At 32.7% G+C, this 23,406-nt stretch overlaps 1 protein-coding gene across 13 annotated transcripts in view; it reads left to right on the top strand.

The window, feature by feature from the left end:
* The window catches only part of Rbm26 (RNA binding motif protein 26), a 72,861-nt gene that overhangs the window by 21,596 nt on the left and 27,859 nt on the right, over positions 1-23,406 (top strand). For 7 of the 13 annotated variants that reach the window (XR_013423293.1, XR_013423295.1, XR_013423294.1 and 4 more), the window contains exons 2-14: positions 531-649; positions 2,191-2,327; positions 5,607-5,695; positions 6,318-6,535; positions 8,353-8,613; positions 9,384-9,623; positions 10,031-10,201; positions 10,558-10,713; positions 14,984-15,095; positions 16,158-16,317; positions 18,449-18,613; positions 19,094-19,225; positions 20,282-20,353. Coding sequence is in view for 3 of the 13 variants with exons in the window: in XM_021726074.3 (XP_021581749.1) it covers positions 531-649; positions 2,191-2,327; positions 5,607-5,695; positions 6,318-6,535; positions 8,353-8,613; positions 9,384-9,623; positions 10,031-10,201; positions 10,558-10,713; positions 14,984-15,095; positions 16,158-16,317; positions 18,449-18,613; positions 19,094-19,225; positions 20,282-20,353 (2,032 nt within the window). In the remaining 10 variants the exon portion in view is untranslated. The remainder of the gene's footprint in view (positions 1-530; positions 650-2,190; positions 2,328-5,606; positions 5,696-6,317; positions 6,536-8,352; positions 8,614-9,383; positions 9,624-10,030; positions 10,202-10,557; positions 10,714-14,983; positions 15,096-16,157; positions 16,318-18,448; positions 18,614-19,093; positions 19,226-20,281; positions 20,354-23,406) is intronic. The other 6 variants (XR_013423297.1, XR_013423298.1, XR_013423299.1 and 3 more) reach the window with 6 other exon arrangements.

Here is a 23,406-nt window from a genome sequence, read left to right on the forward strand (position 1 = left end):
CTATCCTTTGAATCATATATATATTATTCAAACGTAAGCAATCTGAATACCTGATTTCTCCTCCTCCCCAACAAATGGTAACAAACTGTATAAAGTTCTTCTCTACCCTTTTAACAAACTGATTTCTCTAAGATGAAAACTTTGTCATTTTTTATGTGTATCATTTCTTGTATGAATAATAGAATTTATGATATGTAAGGTGTTTTAACATAAGGAGAACATATTTCTTCAGTGCCTTGTATGAGGCAGTATTTTTACACATATTAATTTACAACTGTAATATCTTATAAGTCAGTTTGTACCTAAAATTTATAGGATGTGCTGTTATTTATAGCTAAATTTTCTTCAACATTTTTTTTTTTTTTAGAAATTTTTTTTCTTAGTTGTTGATGGACACAGTACCTTTATTTTTTTCATGTGGTGCTGAGGATTGAACCCAGTGACTCACACATGCTAGATGAGCACTCTACCACTGAGACGCAACCCCAGACCCCTCAACATTCTTTTTTTTTTTTTTTTTTTTTTTTTAGCTGTGACGCAGATCCATCAGCCCTAGCAAAATATGTTCTGGCTTTGGTAAAGAAAGACAAAAGTGAAAAAGAGTTAAAGGCATTATGTATTGATCAGCTGGATGTATTTCTTCAAAAAGGTAAGACCTTTGGTTTTAAAATTAGTATTTTGTTATTGTTTTAATAAATTATTTATAGTAAGATTATTCATAGAGCATTAAAGGAATTTAGTATGAGATAGGTTGTAATTGTAACAGTTAAACAGTGTTGTTTCTGATTATATCCATAGCTTTAAAATGGAAACTTCCTCATTAATATGCTCATTCCTTCTTTCTTTTTTTTTCTGGTACTAGGGATTGAACCCAGGAGCAATTAACCACTGAGACCTATCCTTATCCACCCCTTTTAAATATAGAACAATTTTGGGGGCTGGGGTTGTGACTCAGTGGTGGAGTGCTCGCCTAGTACGTGCGAGGCCCTGGGTTCGATCCTCAGCACCACATACAATAAATAAAAGTATTGTGTCCAACTACAACTAAAAAATGAATTAAAAAAATAAATAGAACAATTTTAATTCTTTGAGTTATACATGACAGCAGAATGTATTTTGACATCAACATACATGAAGTATAATTCCCGTTCTTGTGATTGTGCATGATGTGGAGTTAACGCTGGTTGTTTATTCATAAATGAATGTAGTAAAGTTATGTATGATTCATTGGGTTATCTTTCCTGTTCCCATTTCCCCCAATCCAGTGAACCTCCACCCTACTCTGCCCAATTGTGAGTCATCATCCACATATCACAGAGAACATTCAGTCTTTGGTTTTTTGGAACTGGTTTATTTCAGTTAGCATGATATTCTCCATTTCCACCCATTTACTGGCAAATGCCATAATTTCATTTTTCTTTATGGCTGAGTAATATTCCATTGTGTATATGTATCACATTTATTTATCCATTCATCTGTTGAAGGACACCTAGGTTGGTTCCATAGCTTAGCTGTTGTGAATTGAGCTGCTATTAACATTGATGTGGCCTTGTCACTATAGTATGCTAACTTTGGGTATATGCTGAGGAGTGGGATAATGGGGTCAAATGGTGGTTCCATTCCAAGTTTTTTCCTCAATCCTTTTTTATATTTTATTTAGAGACAGGATCTTGCTATTTGCTGAAATTTGCTTTGAGCTTGTGATCCTCTTGCCTCAGCCTCCTGAGCTTCTGGGATTACAGGAATATGCTCATGCATGCTGATGTTTTTTTCTGACATAGGTTAAAAGATTAAGAAAATGACTAAATGTTTATTCAAAACTAGTATCACTTAGGAAACCACTTTGATTCTTTTCTAGCTATGTTGCTTTTCAACTTTTACACTTTGTCAATATCTAGATAATAATAGTGTTTGTGTTACATAGTGGGTGGGCTATATCAAATAGACTATTCATGACTAGGAAGTGATTGGCCCAGAAGCTCTAGCCATTCCAGTCTCTCCTACCTTGAAAACAGATTAAACAAATCATTATTACCATGGCTATTATATAATGATTGGGAAGCTGTTGGTTTTAGTATAATTTCTAGATTTATATAAGTCAAGATATATTTTATCATATTGGAGGTCTGATGTGTAAGAGTGCAAAATTTTTGTCATGTCTTTTAATCTAGTTTATTTATTTATTTTTAGAGACACAGATATTTGTGGAAAAACTTTTTGATGCTGTGAATACAAAAAGTTATCTACCTCCTCCAGAGCAGCCATCATCAGGAAGCCTGAAGGTAGAGTTTTTTCAGCACCAAGAAAAAGATATAAAAAAAGAAGAGGTAAGAATTTGTGTTATCCTTTAAGCACAATAGTTTTCTTTTCTGTATCTTTGTGATACTAGTCCTCAAGATCCACCTCTGTTTGGTGATATTACCAGGAGCACCCATAGGATTCAGCATGCAGTCATACTTTTGGCTGTGACTTCTTAACAGAATACAAATCAAAAATCTGTAAAAGGAAAAGGTATATTAGGTGAAATCTGGTGGAATATAGACTAAAGTTTCCAAAGTCCTTAAAGTCACATGGGATATGTTAATTCCCCAAAATGAGTTGTGATGATGCAAGTGAATCAGGGAAGCTAGTTAGAGACTCTGTTCCCAGGGTTTTTATTTGTGGTAGGTGCCCTCTACCTAATATGTACCAAGATTCTATACTCCCAAAAGGAAAGTAGGTACTGGGCATAAATCATATTGTTACCACAAATAGACTTAGCTTTTTTTTTTTTAAACCACTAATTGACCACTAATTCCAGGAACCATTTAATTTTGGAGACAGAGTCTTGCTAAGCTGCTTATTTTGGAGACAAGGTCTTGCTAAGTTGCTGAGTGAGTCTGGCTTTGAACTCCTGCCTCAACCTCCTGAGCCATTGAGATTACATGTACCTGGCCAGTGAGTCATTCTTAATCAGTGAATGGTGGAAACCCTAACAAAATCGAGTGTTGCAGAAGCTAGTTATATTAGTCAGCTTTTCATTTCTGGATCAAAATATTTGAGAACAACAACTGAGAGGATGAAAGATTTATTTTGGCTAACAGTTTAAGAGGTGTCAAACCATTATTAATTTGGCTCCATTGCTTTGGGTCTGAGGCAAGGCAGAACATAATGGTGGAAGGATGTGGCAAAGGAAAGATACTGACCAAAGAAGAGACAACTGGAGGAAGGGACTGGGGGCAAATATGGTCCTTAAGCACATGCCCCCAAGGATCTACTTCCTTCAGTTAGTTCCCATCTCCTATAGTTTTTACCATCTCTTAACAGTCCAGTTGAAATCATGAGGCCAACAGTGGATTAATCCACTGAAGAGGTTAGAGCTCTTATGATCCCATCACTTTCTGAAAGTCTTAACCTCTGAATGCTTGCTACATTGGGAACCAGGCCTTCAACTTATGAACTTTTGAGGAACATTGCAGATCCAAAGCGTAACACCAGCCAAGGACCAGTCTTACAAGCATGCTCTCCTGAAAATAGCAGTCTAAACCTGCTTTTAACTCTTCTGTGCACAATGTCTTAAAAACATGGAGTCTCATCATTTATGTCCTATGAAAACAATTAGAATGACAATAGACTTTTTTACTTCTATCCTTTGTTTGTTTATTAGTAAGGAACTATTTAAATTTTTTTTTTTTTTTTTTTTTTAGTGTAGATGAACACAGTACTTATTTTAGTTATGCATTTATATGTGATGCTGAGGATTCAACCCAGTTCCTCACATGTGTGGGTGAGTGCTCTGCCACTGAGCCACAACTCAGCCCAGTAAGGAACTATTTTTAAGGTAGTCAAACACAAGGGAATTATGGTTGTGATTTTTATTATTTTTTCCTATTCTTTTCCTAGATGATATAAGCAGTATAGTTTATTATGTAATAATATGTACATATATTGTGTAATAATTCTCAAGTGTATTTTTGTCTTTCTGAATATATTTATATACATGTGTACATACAGAAGCTATTTACATGTATGTATAGTTTTATATATAGTTACACCTACACACAAACATTCCAGTCAATTCTATGTGCAGGGGAAGACAAGAATTTTAATTTTGTAACTGAGCATTTTCATACCTACCATTGTGTGGGATATATTAGGAAAAGACCTACATATTTTGTTGGCAATTTCTTGTTCCACATAAATATATATATATAAAATAATTTTTAAGCTTTTTTCATTGATACAAGTTTGGGTTGGTTTCAGATTTTTGCTGTCTCCAAAAAAAACTTGAGTAAATAATGGGCCCTTGGTTTAAGAAATAGTCTTTTCCCAAAGCAAGTTATCGATAAAGCTTAATCTTAAGTCTATTGATGCAGTAATACTTTTTACTTGGCCAGTTGTGGAGAATATTTATCCCTGATCTTTTAGAACTGTCATAATTCCAGGTGGCAATTTGGGTTTAAAATGCTGTGGTGTATTAAAAATTTTCAATTGAGCATGTGCTGTGGAATATGGCTGCCAACTTAAATTACTTGCAAGAGGACAATTGAGGCAAATAGAAAGGAAAAGTGCACCAGGACGGTTGTATTAGTTCACAGTTTTTTTTTGTCTGGGTTGAGAGGGGAGTTGGAGTAGGTGGGAAGAGAAAAGTACTTGATGAAGAATTAAACTATTGAAAGCATTATAAAATATTCACCTAGTTTAGTCTATTGGTAGAATTTCCATTTAATTTATTCAAATGGTACACTTTTGATAGACGTTTTTATCCAAAGGAATTCTGAAAAAGGTGGTATTAACTGGGATACCCTGCCTGTAGATTTCTTGAATCAGAATAGGGTTCTTTATGCAAATGAGTAATTTTAAGCCCTGACACATTTGTAGAAACTATGTTCAGTATTAATTCCTTTTTTTCTTATTATACATTAATATCCTATGAAACTAGTGTTCTGGGCTGTACAATCTGGAAAAAGTAGCACTAATCAAGGGAATGTTTCCTTATATAGTTGATAAGATGCAGTGAGAAACTATTTAGCTCTATACATATTTTTCTCAAATATTCTCTTCACCATTTCCCTCCTTTTATTTTTCCTGTGTTAGGGATGAACCAGGGCCTTGCACCCATTCCCAGTCCTCAAATATTTTCTTTTTTAATACTTGGTTAGTTTTTATGCATTCTGTTGTATTCTTTGATGTGTTTGGTATAAGACTAAATCTATGAAACCAAAACATAGCATGAATGTTAGATTTTTGAAAGAAATTGTAAAGTGTTTTTCTGTTAATTATATTAAAATGAGGACAATTAAATATTTGTTTTCTTACCACTATTATTTAAGATAAACATGAATTTTTTTACTCTATACTTTAAATTTGAGCAGACTCCATTATGGTTAAATGATTATATTTAATAGTGAAATTTATTTTGTTTGCATATCTGCATATTGTTTGCATATCTATTCATTTTAGCTTTTTTTTAACATAAAAGTGACCATATATCTCTGTAGAAGTCATGATGAGAGGAAAATATTGCTCCTATATTATATAAATTAATTTAAATATCATAAATTATTGAAATAGTAATATCGCAGTGAATAATTGTTGCTAAATTTGTACTTTTTAAAAAATATCAGATTACAAAAGAAGAAGAGCGAGAGAAGAAGTTTTCCAGAAGGCTAAATCACAGTCCTCCCCAGTCAAGTTCCCGATACAGAGAAAATAGGTGATTTCATTAAATCATACTCAATGTTTAGACTTTGAGATTGTCTTTTATAAGAATGTATAGTCTTTGATTATCTTTTACAAAAGGGCTATCCTGGAAAGTATAAGTAGGTCCTTCTCTACCAAGAAAATCTAGATCATATTTGTATAGCTTGGAAATATTGAGAATAATATTTGACATTTATTAGTTGTTGTTGATTATTTTTATTTCTAACTTCAGATTGCAGGGGAATCCAACTACTTTTTGCTTTAATGTAATTAAATTAATTTTTCCCTTATGGTTTCAGCAGTGTTAGTATATACATGTTGTACATGCCTGATTATATGTATAAGACTATTTGTACTGTATGTAATGTAAAGACAGGTATAGAGGCCTTTATGTACAGATGACTAATTGTGTAGATGTAGATGTGTATAAGATTAAGGTTATGCTGTTAAAAAGGTTTTTCCTTTTAAAACATTTTTAGAGTACTTAAAGTTTTCTGGTAGTTCCCATACTTGTATTCTGATGGTGAGATAAAAAATAATGATGTTACAAGAATTAAATGTAACTTTTTGCATGTAGAGATTTCTACCCTGTCCACTTTAGCTTTATTTACATAAAAGTGATCATATATCTCTAGAAGTCGTGATGAGAGGAAAAAAGATGATCGCTCTCGCAAAAGAGATTATGATCGAAACCCTCCTCGAAGAGATTCATACAGAGACCGGTACAATAGAAGACGAGGGCGAAGTCGCAGTTACAGCAGGAGCCGAAGTCGGAGTTGGAGTAAAGAAAGGCTTCGCGACAGAGATAGAGATAGAAGCAGGACTAGAAGCAGAAGCAGAACACGAAGCAGGGGTAAATAATACAAGTTTATATATTTTTTGGTTAGCATTTTTTTACTGTGAAAAAAATTCACATTATGGGTTTTTAAAAATTGTTCAACATTTTGCCAATTTTATCTTTATTTTTGTCTGTTATGATGCATTCTGTGGTCTAAGTGTATATTTTAAAACAGATTACTTTAAAAGTTTATTCCATGAAAGTTAAAACCATAATTATCACTGTACATTTAGCAGGATATCTACAGCAAAAGACTGTATTCATTCTTTGAATGTAGACTACTTAAGTGGCTATTTGGAAAACATTTTGGTGGAGTCTTAAAATGTTGAATGTGCATCTAATAAAGGACCCACCCATTCCACTCTTAGATATTTATCTAAAAGAAGTGAAAGCATATGTTCACACAGATTTGCATATAGATGTTCATGGCAGCTTCATTTGTAATAGCCAAAACTAGAAACAACCCCAGTGTCTATGAGTAGTTGGATAAACACATAGTTGTACCATAACATGGATAAAAAGGGGGGGAAAATATTGATACATTTAACAAAGTAGATCAATCTCAAAGTAGTTATGTTGAGTGAAAAAATACAGGTAAGTATATATACATATATGGTGTGTGCATGTGTATATATATATTTTAGAAAATACAAGCTTTGATGACAAAAAGCAAATCAATTATTGCCTAAGATGAAGTAGGGAAGAATGGATTACAGATTACCAGGGAATATGAGTGTATTTTGGAGGTAATGAGTATATTTAGTTTGATTATGGTGGTGGTTTGAGGTATATACATGAATCACAACTTTTTACATTGTATACTTTACATTTAGATTTTTATTTATCAGTTATACCTCAGAACTATAATAGTTTAAAAGTCTTATTTCAGATGTGTATATTTGCAAGAACCTGTCATTTCCAACTTGTGATCCCCCTCCCTACCCCCAGTATATACTATTGAAAGAGATATCTGAGTAAAACATCTTTGAATAAAATACTTTAACTCAAACTTAGATTTTTGTTACTTTTAATACTGTTAATGTGCTTTGTTTGAGCCCTGAACTTGTTTATTCTTTTCTTATAGCCTTTTCTTCTGTGAGTAGGTATACTAGGTTCTTCACACATTTTGCCATTTAACCTCTTTAATGTACTTTCTCTTGCTTGGCATCATATACAGCCTAGTTTTCTTTATATTTAGTATGAACTCCTTTGTTTTCCCTCTTTTGCTACCAGGAATTTAACCCAGGGGTACTTAACATTGAGCCACATTCCCAGCCCATTTTCCTTTTTATTTTGAGACAGGGTCTCACTAAGTTGCTCATAGTCTCTGTAAGTTGTTGATGCTAGTCTTTAACTTGTGATCCTCCTGTCTCAGCCTCCAGACTCATTGGGATTATAGGTGTATACTATCATCTCTGGCTCTATTATTTTATAAAATATTGTGCTCACTATAAAAAAGCCATATCTTTAGGTGGATAATAAGAAAATATTTATCACAGGAAAAATAGCCATACTTTTATACTTTGTTTTGTAGGCTGCAATTATACATACTAGGATTGCAATGAAGAAAATAACAAATTTCTCTTTTTCTATAAACAAAATGCATAGGAAAAACTCATTAAATAAAGCATCTTCATGTAGTTTTATAGTTTAGTTCATACTGAAATTACTTACCTTGGAACAGTGTGTATTAATTGAATAGTTTTTAAAATAAAACAAGGATTGTGCAAAATTTAAACTTTCTCTCTGTTTAGCAAAAATATTTATTATATCTTGTACAGTTTTTTTTTAATAGGGTGTAGTTTTATGAGTCATTTATATTTTGTTTGCAGAAAGGGATCTAGTAAAACCTAAATACGACCTGGATAGAGCAGATCCATTAGAAAATAATTATACTCCAGTGTCTTCGGTACCCAATATCTCTTCTGGCCACTATCCTGTACCTACTTTGAGCAGCACCATTACCGTAATTGCACCCACTCATCATGGTAATAACACTACTGAAAGTTGGTCTGAATTTCATGAAGACCAGGTGGACCATAACTCTTTTGTAAGACCACCAATGCCAAAGAAAAGGTGTAGAGACTATGATGGTAAGTGTTTTTCAACTGTTTTATAAAGTATTAAATTAATACTTCAGCTTCCTAACTTCTTTCAGTTGTATTGTTATTCAGACACTTAATTTCTAGTAGTAGAAATAGTCAGAAATTAGTTTTTATCATCTCTTAAGTTCCCTAATATTATTGTACTTTGATAGTCACCTCTGATAACTTTGTATCAGCTTAAAAATAATATTTATTTGTATGTAAGTCTTAATATATTGTTCAAGTTTACCAAATAAGAATAAATATCTACTGAGTAATTTTTAAAGAAATTGGCTACTAAAACATTTTTGGCAAAACTGACTTCTTTACATATGAGTGATTGCTGGAATGTAAAAAAGATCTTGACATGTGAGACTTTTATGAGAATTGAAGACTTATAAGGATTTGGTGTAAAAATTTTATGAGTGGGGCTAAAACCATAGTCACACTATTCTTTTAGTTTTAAACAAGAGATTTAAATGAAGAATATGTTTTTAATAAGAAAAACACTAGAAATTATATATCAGTTTTATGTTATTTGCTAACTGGGTATACTTATTTTAATTCTGGTGATTTTTTTTTTTTAAGTGTGTATGTTAGATGTATTTTCACTTGATTATATTACTGGAAAAGTGCAGATTATTCATGTGAAGTGGTTAATTAATTACATTTTTGCCCAATATTTAAAACAGTCACCTTGTAAGTATTTTAGTTTTCTTAATTTAGAGACAATTTATATTTCCAGTGTTTTTCACATTTCTTTTTAACTTTCCTCACAGAAAAGGGTTTTTGTATGAGAGGAGACATGTGCCCTTTTGATCATGGAAGTGACCCAGTAGTTGTAGAAGATGTCAATCTTCCTGGCATGTTGCCTTTCCCAGCACAGCCTCCTGTTGTTGAAGGACCACCTCCTCCTGGACTCCCCCCACCTCCACCAATTCTTACACCCCCGCCTGTGAATCTCAGACCCCCAGTGCCACCTCCAGGTCCATTACCACCCAGTCTCCCACCTGTAACAGGTCAGAAGATATGTTTGTTTGTCTGTGTTTATTATCTGTTTGTTTATACTCTTTTTATAAAGTCAATAGTTTGATACTTGCTTTTGGTAAAAGCATCTAAAGAATGTCCATAGATGCCTAACAGAAACTAAGCAATATATTCCTATTTGGAATATACCTACATCTTGCATCCTATGCCACTTTTCTGTGGTTTGGAATGACCTTGTGAATTATGTATGTCACTGATATATCCCATCTGCCTTTAGTCCTTTATAGTTTAAAGAAAACCTCTTTTGGAATACATTAAAAGGATGATGTGCCATAGAAAACTAGTTGTAAGATTTTGGTGTTTGTAGAAGATTACAGTTTGATAAATGAGAATATCATGTTTGGATATATAATAATTTATTTTATTTGTTTGCTTCCAGATGATATTTCTTATTCTTTGGTTTTGACAGGACCACCACCTCCACTTCCTCCTTTGCAGCCATCTGGCATGGATGCTCCCCCAAACTCTGCAACCAGTTCTGTTCCTACTGTAGTAACAACTGGCATTCATCACCAACCTCCTCCTGCTCCACCCTCTCTTTTTACTGCAGGTGCAGTTTTGGCCCTCTATTTTCATAGTGTAATATAGTTTTAAAGCAGAGTTTTTAGATGAGGAATTTAAAAATCTCTAGAAAGTTCAATGCTGTCTCAGGGCAGTTTTTCTTACTAAAATAAAATAGGATACAATGTAGTCTTCGTGAATATATATCAAATAATCCCTCAGTTATAATTATTAAGAAAATTGTCAGTTTTCTTCTTAGTAGCACTTTCTATAAAACTTTTCATTTTAATAATATAAAACATGTTAGTTAAGTTTTATGTTAGTAATGTTATCTGAGTTACTTTTTCTATTATCAGTATTTTAAAAATTACCACATAGAGTTTTATAATTGTTTTTTAATTACAGTTTTTGTATTACCAGATACATATGACACAGATGGCTACAATCCTGAAGCCCCAAGCATAACAAACACTTCCAGACCTATGTATAGACACAGAGTGCATGCACAAAGGCCTAACTTGATAGGACTAACATCAGGGGATATGGATTTACCACCAAGAGGTACTGAATCTTCTTATTTTTATGATATCAAAGTGGGAAATCATTTATAAAGAACAATTACTCCTGCACTTATTTGGGTTGAATTAGGGATGGTGATTTTGTTGCCTGAATCCTTTGGTCTCACGTGAGAAAAAAGGTAATGTGTACTTTTATATATGTATCATAGGAGCCTTTATTCTGTTAAAGAGGGAAATTTCCCAAAAGTATGTTTTTCTCAGGTAGCTTTTTTTGGGGGGAGTTTCTTATATTTTATTCAATTTGTAGTCTTAATTGGTTCATTTAAATTCCTGACAGTAATGCTTTAATTCCTTAATTCTGTCCTTGCTTGGATAATGAAATTATCTTTACAAACTTGGGCTGATGTATATTTTTATTTTTGTTCACTTTTGAAATGTTAAAATCCTGTATAGGTTTGCTTATGGTATTTTTAAGCAGCAGGAATTGTGTTAGGAAGTGACTGATTTTTAAAAACGTGTAAATAAAATTTCTAAAAATTAGACTGATACCATCACAGGCCAGGTCACCAAGAAAAGTGCTAAACTAGAGGTATAAATTATTAAGTAAGTTTAGAGGAAGGACAGAGTTCACACTAATTTGAAAGAAAAACATTTGCTACCGATAACATTCGATACAGGAAAACCAAGGAATTACCAGAAGTAATAGAGACTGTTTACCTGGAATTAACTTTAAAACCTCAAGTGTATTCCAGGCTTTTCTTCTGTCTTACTTAGCCAGACTAAACAAAATCAAAGCTCATTGGTTGTGAATAAAAGTTCAACCTAAGTAACAATCATTGCCTAATGTGGTTTAATAAACTGTAGTTACTTATACTTTGTGCTTTTTATTTGTTCATTGACAGCTATCAATCAGATTCTGAGCATCTTTCTTAAATTTGAAGAACCTCTTGTGATGGGAATGTGAGGAATATTTTAATTCAAATTTATATTCTCTTTGAGATGAGAGGATATTTAATATATATGCCTGTATTCTCACATCTGTCTTTAAAATTCACCTCAAGGCATTACAATAATTACCATTACCATTAACAACAGTAGAAAAAAGATTTTAAAGATAGTTTCTGTGTAGTAATATGTAAATTGTTATAATTGAAAAGTAGACATTTAAAATCGTAGCTATTTGTGATATTTACCCATCCTCTGCATGTCTATCCTGTCTGACTAGTTTATAGAAATCCCCTTTCCTTCCTTAGGTCACTATTTAACACTTACTTTCTTTTCTTCATATTAATATTCCTTGCCATCTTGTTACTTCAAATCATGTCTTTCTTACCTTGTTGATTTGGAATGGCATAAATATATGCCACTATAGACTGGGATATATATTAGACCCATTCCAATGACAGACTGATTTCTAATTGTGATTGAAAGAAGGAAGAGCCATTAAAACACTTGCATATAATTTTTACTATGTAGAATTTGGAGTTAATGGTAATTTCAACTCTTTCTTGTTTATTTCAACTCTTAATATAATTATGTTACAAGAAGTGATGGAGAGGTAAATGTCTTCCAGTCTGGCATCATTACTTTGAAACTTGAATGCCTTTTCTCATAGAAACATTGTAATTCATAGTGATTATTTTAGTGCTCTTTTTTACATTGTGCACTATTTTTGTGAGCTAATTTATGGATATATTCTACATTAATAACATTGATATTAATGTACCAAACAACTAACTTTGTAGCCCATTTAAATTGAGGGTTTCCTGTACTTCTGTTTTCATGTCTTTTTTCAGTATTCTCTTTCATCCATATGTTCTCATCTTTCTCCTATTTTGGTTTCAAATGTACTGTTCTGGATTATACACGTATTACTGACTATGTACCAAGAGGAACTTGCATCTTTGTTTTTTAACACCCTTCTTTTAAGTAAATATTAATGAAAGGGAATCTGAGTGAGAGAATAAAGGTGAATTGGCACAAACCCATCTCAGTTACTGGAAGGAAAACACTACCATCTCCTTTAGTGAGTTTTCAGATATAGAATATATTCAAATGAAAAAACAAATATTGGAGAGCTCAAAGATTGTTCAAAAGGGCCAGTGAGCCTGAGATAGGAAACAGGAATAAGACTAAAAATCTCACTGCAGAATTGGTCATGGCAGTGTTCTAGTGGGTGGAGAAACTGCTGCTTGCACCATGACCATCATTAATGCAAGTCAGAGATTTCTACCCCTTCTTCTGTGGAGATGGAAGATAATTCAACTAGAGTAAAGAAATAGATAAAGAATGTGCACTGTTTATATGATATTTTTGAGAAACTGAAACAATTTGTTTTTGGAATAGGAAGAAAGAGATATGGAGGGAGTCAAGAGGCCAGTTGAGGCATTTGAAGAATTCTGTAGTAGAGGTGATAGTACCTGGGTTAGGGTAATAACAGTGGGAATTGCTAAAATAGGTTTGATAGAATTGACATTTACAACTTGCTGACTTGTGTGTGGGGTATAACATAGAACAAATGGAAAGGATAAAATTAGGTACCTGATTTCTGCCCTGGATAATTAGGCAAATGATAATATCATTCACTGAGAAGAACGGATTTGATAGGAAGATAAATTTAGTTTTGGAAGTTTTTAATTATTGTGCCCATCAGTTATTTGAGTACAAATATCCAGTAGGAGGTAGGATTTAGAAGTATGAGGTCCATGAGAGATAGCTCACTAGAAGATAAAGATGTTTGAAGTCACAAATATGTAGTACATTGGCTTTTAATCTTTTCTTCTGTTATATTAGTAACAGTGTGACGGTAAGGGAAGATCAAAGAAGCTGTAACAAAGTTTGCCTGAATATAAGTTCTAAAACCCTTTTTTGTGCTTCTGATAACTATCCCCATGCCAGCTGCACATACACAGCCTACTCCCAGAATCATTGAAAAAGATGAATGAAGCCATGGTAATGGACACAAGATATCCTAGAGACTACATAGAGTGAGAGGAGAGAGACCAAATAAATAGGGGAAGATACATAAGGTACTGAAGAAAATGAAGCCCAAAGGGTACAAGATAAAAGCAGTGGGTAGGAATTTCTGAAAATACAGTGAGGATAATATCTAAGGAGAGGAAGGTGATCAACAACAGCAAGTGCTCCTTAAAAGTCAAGTAAGAGGAAGACTGAGAAGTATTCATAGACCAAGCAACAAGTTATGACATCATTGATCTTAGTATGAGCAAGTTAAGTGCAATAATGGAAGCAACTGTCAACATTGAGAGGATTAGTGAGTGAGAAAAGTAGGTAGTAAGGAAGTTAGCCAAGAGTAGAATTCTTAGGAAATGGCTGGGAATGAGATATGGAGGGACTAACAGAGAGAGAAGAGAAAGTAGCTGAAGGGGAGATTTGTTTTATAGGATTTTGTTTGTAAAAACGGAATAATTTGAGGTGTGGTGTTAAGAGTTTATTTGTTGATGAGAAGTGCCATGAGAAAGGTAGAAGATAAAAAGAAAAACAATCGGGCTCTAGAGTATTGATTTTGGGCCTCCTTCTGTATAGATTAGTTGACAGCCAGAAAAATCTAGAAACCAAAAGTCCACTTAGAACAGACCAGAAGAAAGTAAGACAGTTTTGTTCCAAGGCTCTTTTAGCAGGAAATGTGTAAAATATTGAAAATAGATGATATTTATAGCTCTTTTGCACTATATTTCAGTCTCAAATAATTTCCTTTTTAAGTGGGGACAACTTTCATTATATTAATGTTCCTCATTCACAGCTCTGCTAAAGGTCATTCAGTCAGTGGTCAATTAAAATCTTAGATTGTGCATTTGACTTTAATACTGAATTTCTGCTTCAAGGTGATTTATTTGTATATTTTTATATGGAATTGTGGTGAAAGTGATGGCAGATGGGAGTGGTGACATGGGTTTTACCGTTATTAAAGTGGCCTACAGACTAGTAGAGTAGAGAAGGGGAATAGAGGAAGGTGAGAGGAGGGAAAGAGGAAGCACTAGGGACTGAAATGGAGCAAAATATATTACATACATACATAATTATGCCAAAATGAACCCCACCCCACTATTATGTATACTATACGGCAGTAATAAAAACATTTAGGGAAAAAAGTAGCTTACAAATCACATTTTTATTTGGCTTTTGAGAATTATTGATTATGTTCTCGTGCATGTGCGTGCGCGCACACACACACACACACACATATACACACACAGACAAAAAGCCAGAACTTTTTAAATATAAATTTAAGGAAGTAGCTATAAAAAACTGAAATATTAATCTATACTTTCTTTTCTTTTGTTTTAACACAGAAAAGCCTCCTAATAAAAGCAGTATGAGGATAGTAGTGGATTCAGAATCAAGGAAAAGAACCATAGGTTCCGGAGAGCCTGGAGTTCCTACAAAGAAGACTTGGTTTGATAAGTAAGCTGATAGGAAAAATTGGAGAATTATATTGTACACAGATTTTTGGGATTATTACTATATCACAATATGTTACATTTTTTTCTGTTCTATAAGCAAATCCCCAAATAAAATTTAAAGTTTTTTTCTAGAAATTTTAAAGTTCATTGTTTGGTACTAGAAAGGCATTTTCTTGTAAAAGCAGTATAGTGGCTAAGAACCACATTGCTTTTTCTTCTGTCTACTTCCCCTTCCTCCAAGAGAGATTACTCTTTACTTGACATGTATTTTAATACTAGCTATATGAAGGGTGGTCATAATACCATATCATTAGGAAAAAAAGGTATGGATTAGATCTGGAAAGATCTTAGCATATAGGCCATTTCTCTTTAAGAGCTAGAAAGGATTGAAGAGGTAGGAAAGGTTCAGAGAAAGGTATAAGGAATCAGAATGTTGGGGAGGGTGTCATGAGTCAGTTATAAATTTTCATTTATGAACTGAGATGAGGACCATGCTTTTGAGCTTTAATATTTAAAAATACATAGTTTCTAGTTCTGGCTTTGTGATTATTTCTGTGATTTAAGGCCAACAGTACACTCTGGGTCACACTTTTGTCCCCTTTTCAGATGTCAAGTGTATTGTGTGTACATTAAAAAAACAAACCTGGAAAGAGGTTGAGGTGGTCATTATTTGTACCAATAACCAATAATAACCAAATTTAAAATTTAACTGAAATTTTTAAATAGGATACATTTCAATAAACTAGCTTTGGCAGAAATGGAACAAAAGTTATCTGTGAAAACTGACTAAATTGGGGTATGAGTTAAATGTTAAATAAGAGCATGTTAAATAAGAGCAGATCAGAAGTTTGAAAAAGTAACCAGTGTTATAATAGCAGAACCATGAAAGATGATAACACTATTAATTTAGAAGCTGTTTGGAAGATAATTATTTCAGTTTTTATTAATTTTTAGTTTTGGGGGAAAATTTGGACTTTTGTTTTATATTTAAAACTTTATTCTTTTGTACTTGATAGGGCTCGGGATTTATAAATGTGTTGATCAACTTGATTTTTGTTTATAGGCCAAATTTTAATAGAACAAACAGCCCAGGCTTCCAGAAGAAGGTTCAGTTTGGAAATGAAAATACCAAACTTGAACTTAGAAAAGTTCCTCCAGAATTAAATAATATCAGCAAACTTAATGAACATTTTAGTCGATTTGGAACATTGGTTAACTTACAGGTAAGAGCTGTAAAATGATTCTCTTGTCCCTGCTTAATTATTTAGGGACCTTAATAAAAAAACCACTTTTATAAAGCAATATTATGGAAATTTGTTAATATTCTAAAGTTGGGGCATTATAATAGTCTGTTTTCAGTTACTGTAGTGAAATACCTGATGCAGGCTAACAAAAGAAGCATATTTAGCTCTTAGTTTTGGGGGCCGAAAGATTAGGTAGTGCCATTGGCTTGTCCTCTAATGAGGGCCTAAGGGTGGATCGTATTATGAAATGGGAATACATGTGAGAAGTGATTACATCTCAAAACATGAAGTGATGCAGTCGTGCTTGCTATTGTGAGAGCTCAGAGATCTAAACAAATTCCTTAACCCTTCTAAGTGCTGTTCCCCTGATAACCTAAAGAACTCTCATAAGCACCACTTCTTAAAGGTTTACACTATATCCCAACGTCATTACACTAAGAATATAGGCTTCTAACACATGAATGCTTAAAGGGACACACTCATCCCATATCCATACCATAGCAGACATGAAATGAAACAACCTTTTAGGGAAAAAAAAATGATTGATTGATTGATAAGTTGTTGATTTATACACTGAGTTATATCTCCTGCCCTTTTGGCTTTTTATTTTGAGATATGGCTTCACTGAGTTAAGTTCCTCAGTCTCCTTCGTTGCTGGAGGGCAAGAGTTTTGATTGATAATATTAGTATAAATATTTTACCTAAAAAAGGATGACACAAAGTTAAATAATCACTCTAGTAAAATATAATATAGTATATATAATATGGTAGTTTTCAGTTCCTGAGTTTTTCAAGATCATATTGTCAGAATCATTTCAGTAAAATCATTTGAGCAGTCAAATACATTTCTGTAATTTCTGTGATTGGATGCACTTAACAGTTAATTTTGGGAACCAATGTCATATAATTTGTAACTAATTTAAACATTTACTTTTCTCTACCACTTTTGAACATTCTTTAAGAAAAACAACAATATAAGTTATGTTTGATGTCACTTAAAATTTGTCCTTGGGTATATAAAACTTGGGAGATTTTTAAGTATTATTTAAATTATGTGACATGTTGAAAGTGTTGTTTTCCCCTTTATGCCTACTTTTCAACTAAATTAATTGTTTTATAATCTAATAAAATAAATTTTAGAGGATATAGCTCATTCTGAGGTGATCTTTAGAAACTTTTATAAAGCGCAAGTATAAAAGTAATGGAGGGGAAAAATGCATGTTTAGAGTAGAGCAATAGAAATGAATGGAGAATTTTAAGGAAATGTTTTCTTTTCAACTTGATGTTTTCCACACATTTCTCTACCCATATAAAATAATTGTTATAATTTTTGCATGTACACAGCAATAAGTATATAAAAACAACCAAATGATAAATTATAACAAGAGGACACTGAGGCACAGAAAGATTAAGTGACTTCCTTGCTCTTATGTGAGAGTCAAGTCAGGATTTGAGCCAGGCAGTGAGATTCAGACCATGCTGTTAATCTCGATCCTTTACTGCTGTTGCCTGTGGCTTATATACCACACTTTGGAAAACACTTCTATTACGCAAGAATAGGAAATTGGGAGTGAAAATCTTGGATTTTTTTTTTTTATTAGTTGTATGAGTCTATCTCTAGAAACATTCTTTGAATCTGTTTCCTATGTGTCAAATGTGATTGATGGTGCTGTTATATAGGTCTTTTTATTTTCTTCTGATCTTAGAAATATTGTGAAAATTACAGATTTGAAATATTGTACAGATGTTTTTTTCTATGATATTTAGTTGGAAATCACCCCTTCCAAAGTAGTCTTTTCCATCACATTCATTGATGTACAGAAATTTTTTCTCTTGGTCTGTATTAAAATTTGAGGTAAAAAGAAATAGTTTAAAGGTCTGTATATAATATTTGTGCAGTCAGCTTTGTTGGTAAACAAGAGTCTCTTTTAATGCACTAACAATCCTTGGCTATTTACTATTTCTCCTGAAATAAAAGTAGACTAAGGTCATACTTTAAATATAAGGTAAACAAAGATGGGCATCTTACTTGGAAGGAAGAGTATGACATTTTTGCTGTATAAAGAAACAGATTCCTTTAGAAATTCACTTTTCTTATTTTAAATCATAGGTTGCATATAATGGTGATCCTGAAGGTGCCCTTATCCAATTTGCAACATATGAAGAAGCAAAGAAAGCAATATCGAGTACAGAAGCAGTTTTAAATAATCGCTTTATTAAGGTTTATTGGCACAGAGAAGGAAGCACCCAGCAGTTACAAACTACTTCTCCAAAGGTAACGAGAGAGATTTGTGTGAAATTGAATGCTTTTTTCCAAGAGTTCTTAGCATATTGTCTAAGAACAGAGGTATATATATGAATCAGGGGGGACTTGAGTTGAGATCCTGACTTTACTACTGTTAACTATATAGACTAAAGAAATTTACTTAATCACTCTAGCCTATTCTCTCATTTAATTGTGAAGTTAATTCCTAGTTTAGAGAACGAGATGGAACAGTCCTGGCAGATAGGTGGCACTAAGTAAATTGTAGCTATATATGTATTTCATAAATTTTCTTTCTGTAGTTTATAAGTCATTTCATGGAAAAAAAATGTGCATGCATAAAGAAAATTGAAAGGCATTTGAGTCTTGATTATAAGCTACATTTTTAAAACTTATTATGCATGGATAATCTAGTACAGTTTTATAACAAAGTTTTACTTTCCAAGCTCCTGAACTAATCAGCTTGTTTAAAATTTTTTTTCTCCTTCTGAGGTAATGCCACCTTTAGTCCAGCAGCCCATTTTGCCTGTTGTGAAGCAGTCAGTTAAAGAGCGACTGGGCCCGGTACCTTCAACTACTGTTGAACCAGCAGAAGCCCAGAGTGCTAGTTCAGACCTTCCTCAGGTAAATGAAGGTCTTATCTATCAAATATAAATCTATTATTTACTAATAAATTATCTATTATAATATTAGATTAACTAGTAAATTAGTTTCCCTCGGTGACTTGCATTATAGTTACTATATATGTTTTACACAGAAATGTGATCTTTACAGATTAGAATCCCACCTATAAGTTTTTACCATAACATTTTCACTGTCTTTATTTTTCTATTTGGTATTTGTATCTTAAATACTTCTCTTTATTTAACACTTGTTGATTAGAAAGATTTCTTTTTCACTTTGTGAAGGATATATTACTGCAAAACTGCCTGAAGAGTGAAATTTAGTACACTTAATCTTATTTTTTCCATCATCTTTTTACTTAATTAGAATCCTGTTCCAGAGATAATTGTATTGAACCGAAAACTTTTGGGAAGGGAAGGCTTTTAATACCTCAGGTTAAGTACGCTTGATATACTGTTTGACATACTAAAGCAGGTCACTCAAAACTTTGCATCACTTAATCCTGACTTTGGGATACTCTTCTCCGTATATCATTTCCTTGCCACTTCCTTAAGTGGAATTTTCTTGTTTCTGTATTCTCAGTCTATGAAACTTAGCTTTCCTTTTTCTCCATGTTTCAGGATTTGCTATATAAATAGAGTTAGGATGTGATATCCCACTTAGCTAATAGATGACATCTTTTAGCTAAGTATGGGACACACATTTTTAAGCTTTAGAAGCAGGCATACGTTTTCATTATCCAAATCTAATTTAAAATGTACTTTCTACTTGTTAACATAGGGAACCCTATCAGTGGAAGGGACTTCAATAACCACCTGGTTCAGACTTCATTATTTTACATCATAATTTTTCATGATTAATATTGTATACTGTTTACTTTTGTTTTTCTACACATATTTTTCCCTCTACCCTCCCCCTTTAAATAGGCCTCAGTTTCTATGATTAGTATCTGTATACTCATAGACTCAGTATGTATTAGAACCAGAATGTTCAAGATCCCAACAGACTTATATATGTTTGGGGAAACACTGAATATGTCCATTTTAATTTTTTTAGAATGTAACTAAGTTATCTGTGAAGGACAGGTTGGGTTTTGTATCAAAGCCATCTGTTTCAGCAACTGAAAAGGTAAGAAGAATAGCATGATGTGTTTGTCTTGGCTTTGTAAATGTTTTCAGGTGGCATCTTAATTTTTAATTTTTTCATAGTTCCAAACTGCTTCTTAATAGTATCTGTATCTTTTATTCCTACCTTTTTGCTTTCCATTTGCTGAAAATGAAAAATTAGCCTACTGTTTTTTTACTTTTTGCATCAGCATTTTAATACTTGCCTCTCTATTTCCATCTGCTCCATTCTTTTTGTTAGTTTTTTCTTTATATTTATTTTCTTTAGAGACACGATACATTTTAGTTAAACTCTGGCAGCCTTATAGTAAGAGCCATGAACTAGGAATTTTACCTGAGTTTGAACCCTGGCTCTTTACTTACTAACTGCATGATGTTGGGCAGTGCTTTTAACCTTTCTCAATCTTTTTACTCATTGGTAAAATGGTGATGGTAATATTCGTCTTGCTCACTGGGTTTTCTGAGGATTAAATAAAATCATTTATTTTAAAACTATTTTGTAAACAGGAAGGGATCGAGGGATGGCATAATTGTAATTTTTTAAAGTTTATTACGAACAGCTATTGATATAGCCTTGCAATACATTAGTTCTTTTTTTTTTTTTGAATGAGTTAAATGCAGATTATGTTAAGACCACTTATGGATCTGTCTGCTGTAGATATATATATTTTTTCTGTTTAGGTATGAGTGAATGCCCTGGTCTTTATTTTATTTGAGGTATGTGAAATCTTATAATATTAGAATTGAATAGTCCTAAGTCCCCAGTAGACCAAGGCACAATGGTTGTATAGTTTGATCTAGTTGCTGAGCCAGACTAGAATTTGTGTCTCCTATTTCTAGTCCATGGCTCTTTCCATTCTGAAGATTACAAAGGAAATTCACATCAAAGGTAAATAAAAACATCCAGTAAGGTAAACAAAACATCCAGTGAGATAGCTAACCTGCTGTCATCACTTATTCTTAAGTATACTATTTCCCTCATTTACTTTGTTAAACTTAAATCTGATTATCATTCTATACATCAGACTTTCCTCTTGGACATCTCACTGTTATTTCAGGTATAACATGCCTAAAATGAACTATTTCACATATAAATTAACTTCTCCTACTCCCTACTTAGGTGATACTTCCATTTTCTAAACTGTGTAGTCTAAACTCCTCAAAACTCATGTAATCATATTTGTAGTTTATTTCTTTTTCTCTTCTCTACAGAGTCCCTGACCTCTAATGGTAGTGTCTGAGCTGGCATCTTGAAATTTCCCTTCTTTATTTACATGTGTCACCATTCTGTTGTCAGACTTAATGTTAATTCATTATAGAAACTTTGAATTTCTCAGCAAAATTACTTTACTTGATTTACAGCTCATCCATATTTCAGTTATTGTGGTTCTATTTTGCTCCAGGGTTTCCTTTCTACACTGGGGAATACTTTTCTACTTACCTTGCCCTTTTCTGCCTCCCTGCTCCCCCATCCCCTTTTTGGTGGTAATTTTTCTGGATTACATTTCCACCTTTCTAATTAAGTTCTATTCGTTCTTTAGAGATTAAAAATCTCTTCTAACATTTTCTATGAAACCACTATGTGGTGTATCTCCTCTCCATTTTTGTGTATTTTAGTCTATGCTATTAATGTTTACTTTGATTAGATTTATCCTGCTTGATAATAAGTATATTAGGAATTGAAAAGAACACACTGTAAGATCTGCTATACTTGTTTATTGATGAGCAATTCTGGAGATATTTAAATGCCCAGTTGTATTCAGGATCTGTTTATATCAAGATTTAGACTCTGGAATTGAAGTTTATACTAAGCTTTCACAACATTTTAGTATTGTGCTTTGATGTGGTTTTCTTTATTTTTTTAAGGTCTTTCATTTAGCAGTAGAATAAAGTTTGGGTTTGAGAGTATATATTAATATATATTATACTAATATAGTAACCACTAATTGAATTTGTAAAAAAAAAACACTATTGAGAATAGGCTATTTGTGGAAAAAATTATTAATAACAAAAATCTTAAGGAAAACAATTACTTAAAAGAATGTAACATATATAGTCATCTTCAGTGAATGTATTTGCAGAATAACATTTTATTTTTACGTATTCTTGGTTGTTTCTGTTCTACCCAGTAGAGGGTTTTGGTTCAGAATCCTTAGAGGGCAAAGATCCAGAGAATCTTAGGAAGATGAAGAATGTTTCCCACCATCGAATATTATTTAAAAGGTTTTAATTTCTTTTTCCTAAATTGAAATCAGGAGAAAGTTCAAAGCTAGTATCTGTACAATATCCTCTTGTCATTGTTAAAGTGAATGAATATATAAATGAAACTTTTACAACTTTCTTGTAAATGATAACCATTAATCCTTTAATAATTGTTATTTATTCTAAAATTACATTTTTGTGAGAAGGCTGGGAGAGAGGAAACTTAAACCTAATAAAGATATTGCAATTGGTATTAAGTATTATTTGAGTAGATTTGATCATTGAAGTGATGTTTGAGTGTTTCTGCTTAGTCTACAGAGACTTATGAAGAATAAAGGTTGGTGGGTGTTTATACCATCCTTGTTAGTTTTTTTTTTTTAACTTAAAGTATTCAAATTAAAGTTTTAGATATTAAATTTATGATACCAAGTTTAGTAGTATATTTTTTAGTCAAAAAATAAGTCTTGATCCCTTTGTATTGTGATACATTAACTTTAGTATCAAGGAAAATTGTCTAGTATAATTGAAAGAACCTTGCAAGAGTTCAGCTGTTGATTTAGTAACTGGCACTATATGTGATGGTGAAAAAGTTTTATTCTGTATGCCTATCTATAAAATTCAGTTGTTTTCATGATCCTTCGATTTATTTATTCATTCATTCATTCATTTATTTTTTGTGCTGGGGATTGAACCCAGGTGTGCCTAACCATGGAGCCACATCCCCATCCCTTTTTAAATGTTTTTTTTTTTTTTAGAGACAGGGTTTTGCTGAGTTGCTAAGTGCCTTGCTAAATTGCTGAGGCTGTCTTTGAACTTGAGATCCTCCTGCCTCAGCCTCCTGAACCTCTGGGATTA

This window comes from Ictidomys tridecemlineatus, chromosome 6 (genome assembly GCF_052094955.1).
Source record: "Ictidomys tridecemlineatus isolate mIctTri1 chromosome 6, mIctTri1.hap1, whole genome shotgun sequence".
Lineage (NCBI taxonomy): Eukaryota > Metazoa > Chordata > Mammalia > Rodentia > Sciuridae > Ictidomys > Ictidomys tridecemlineatus.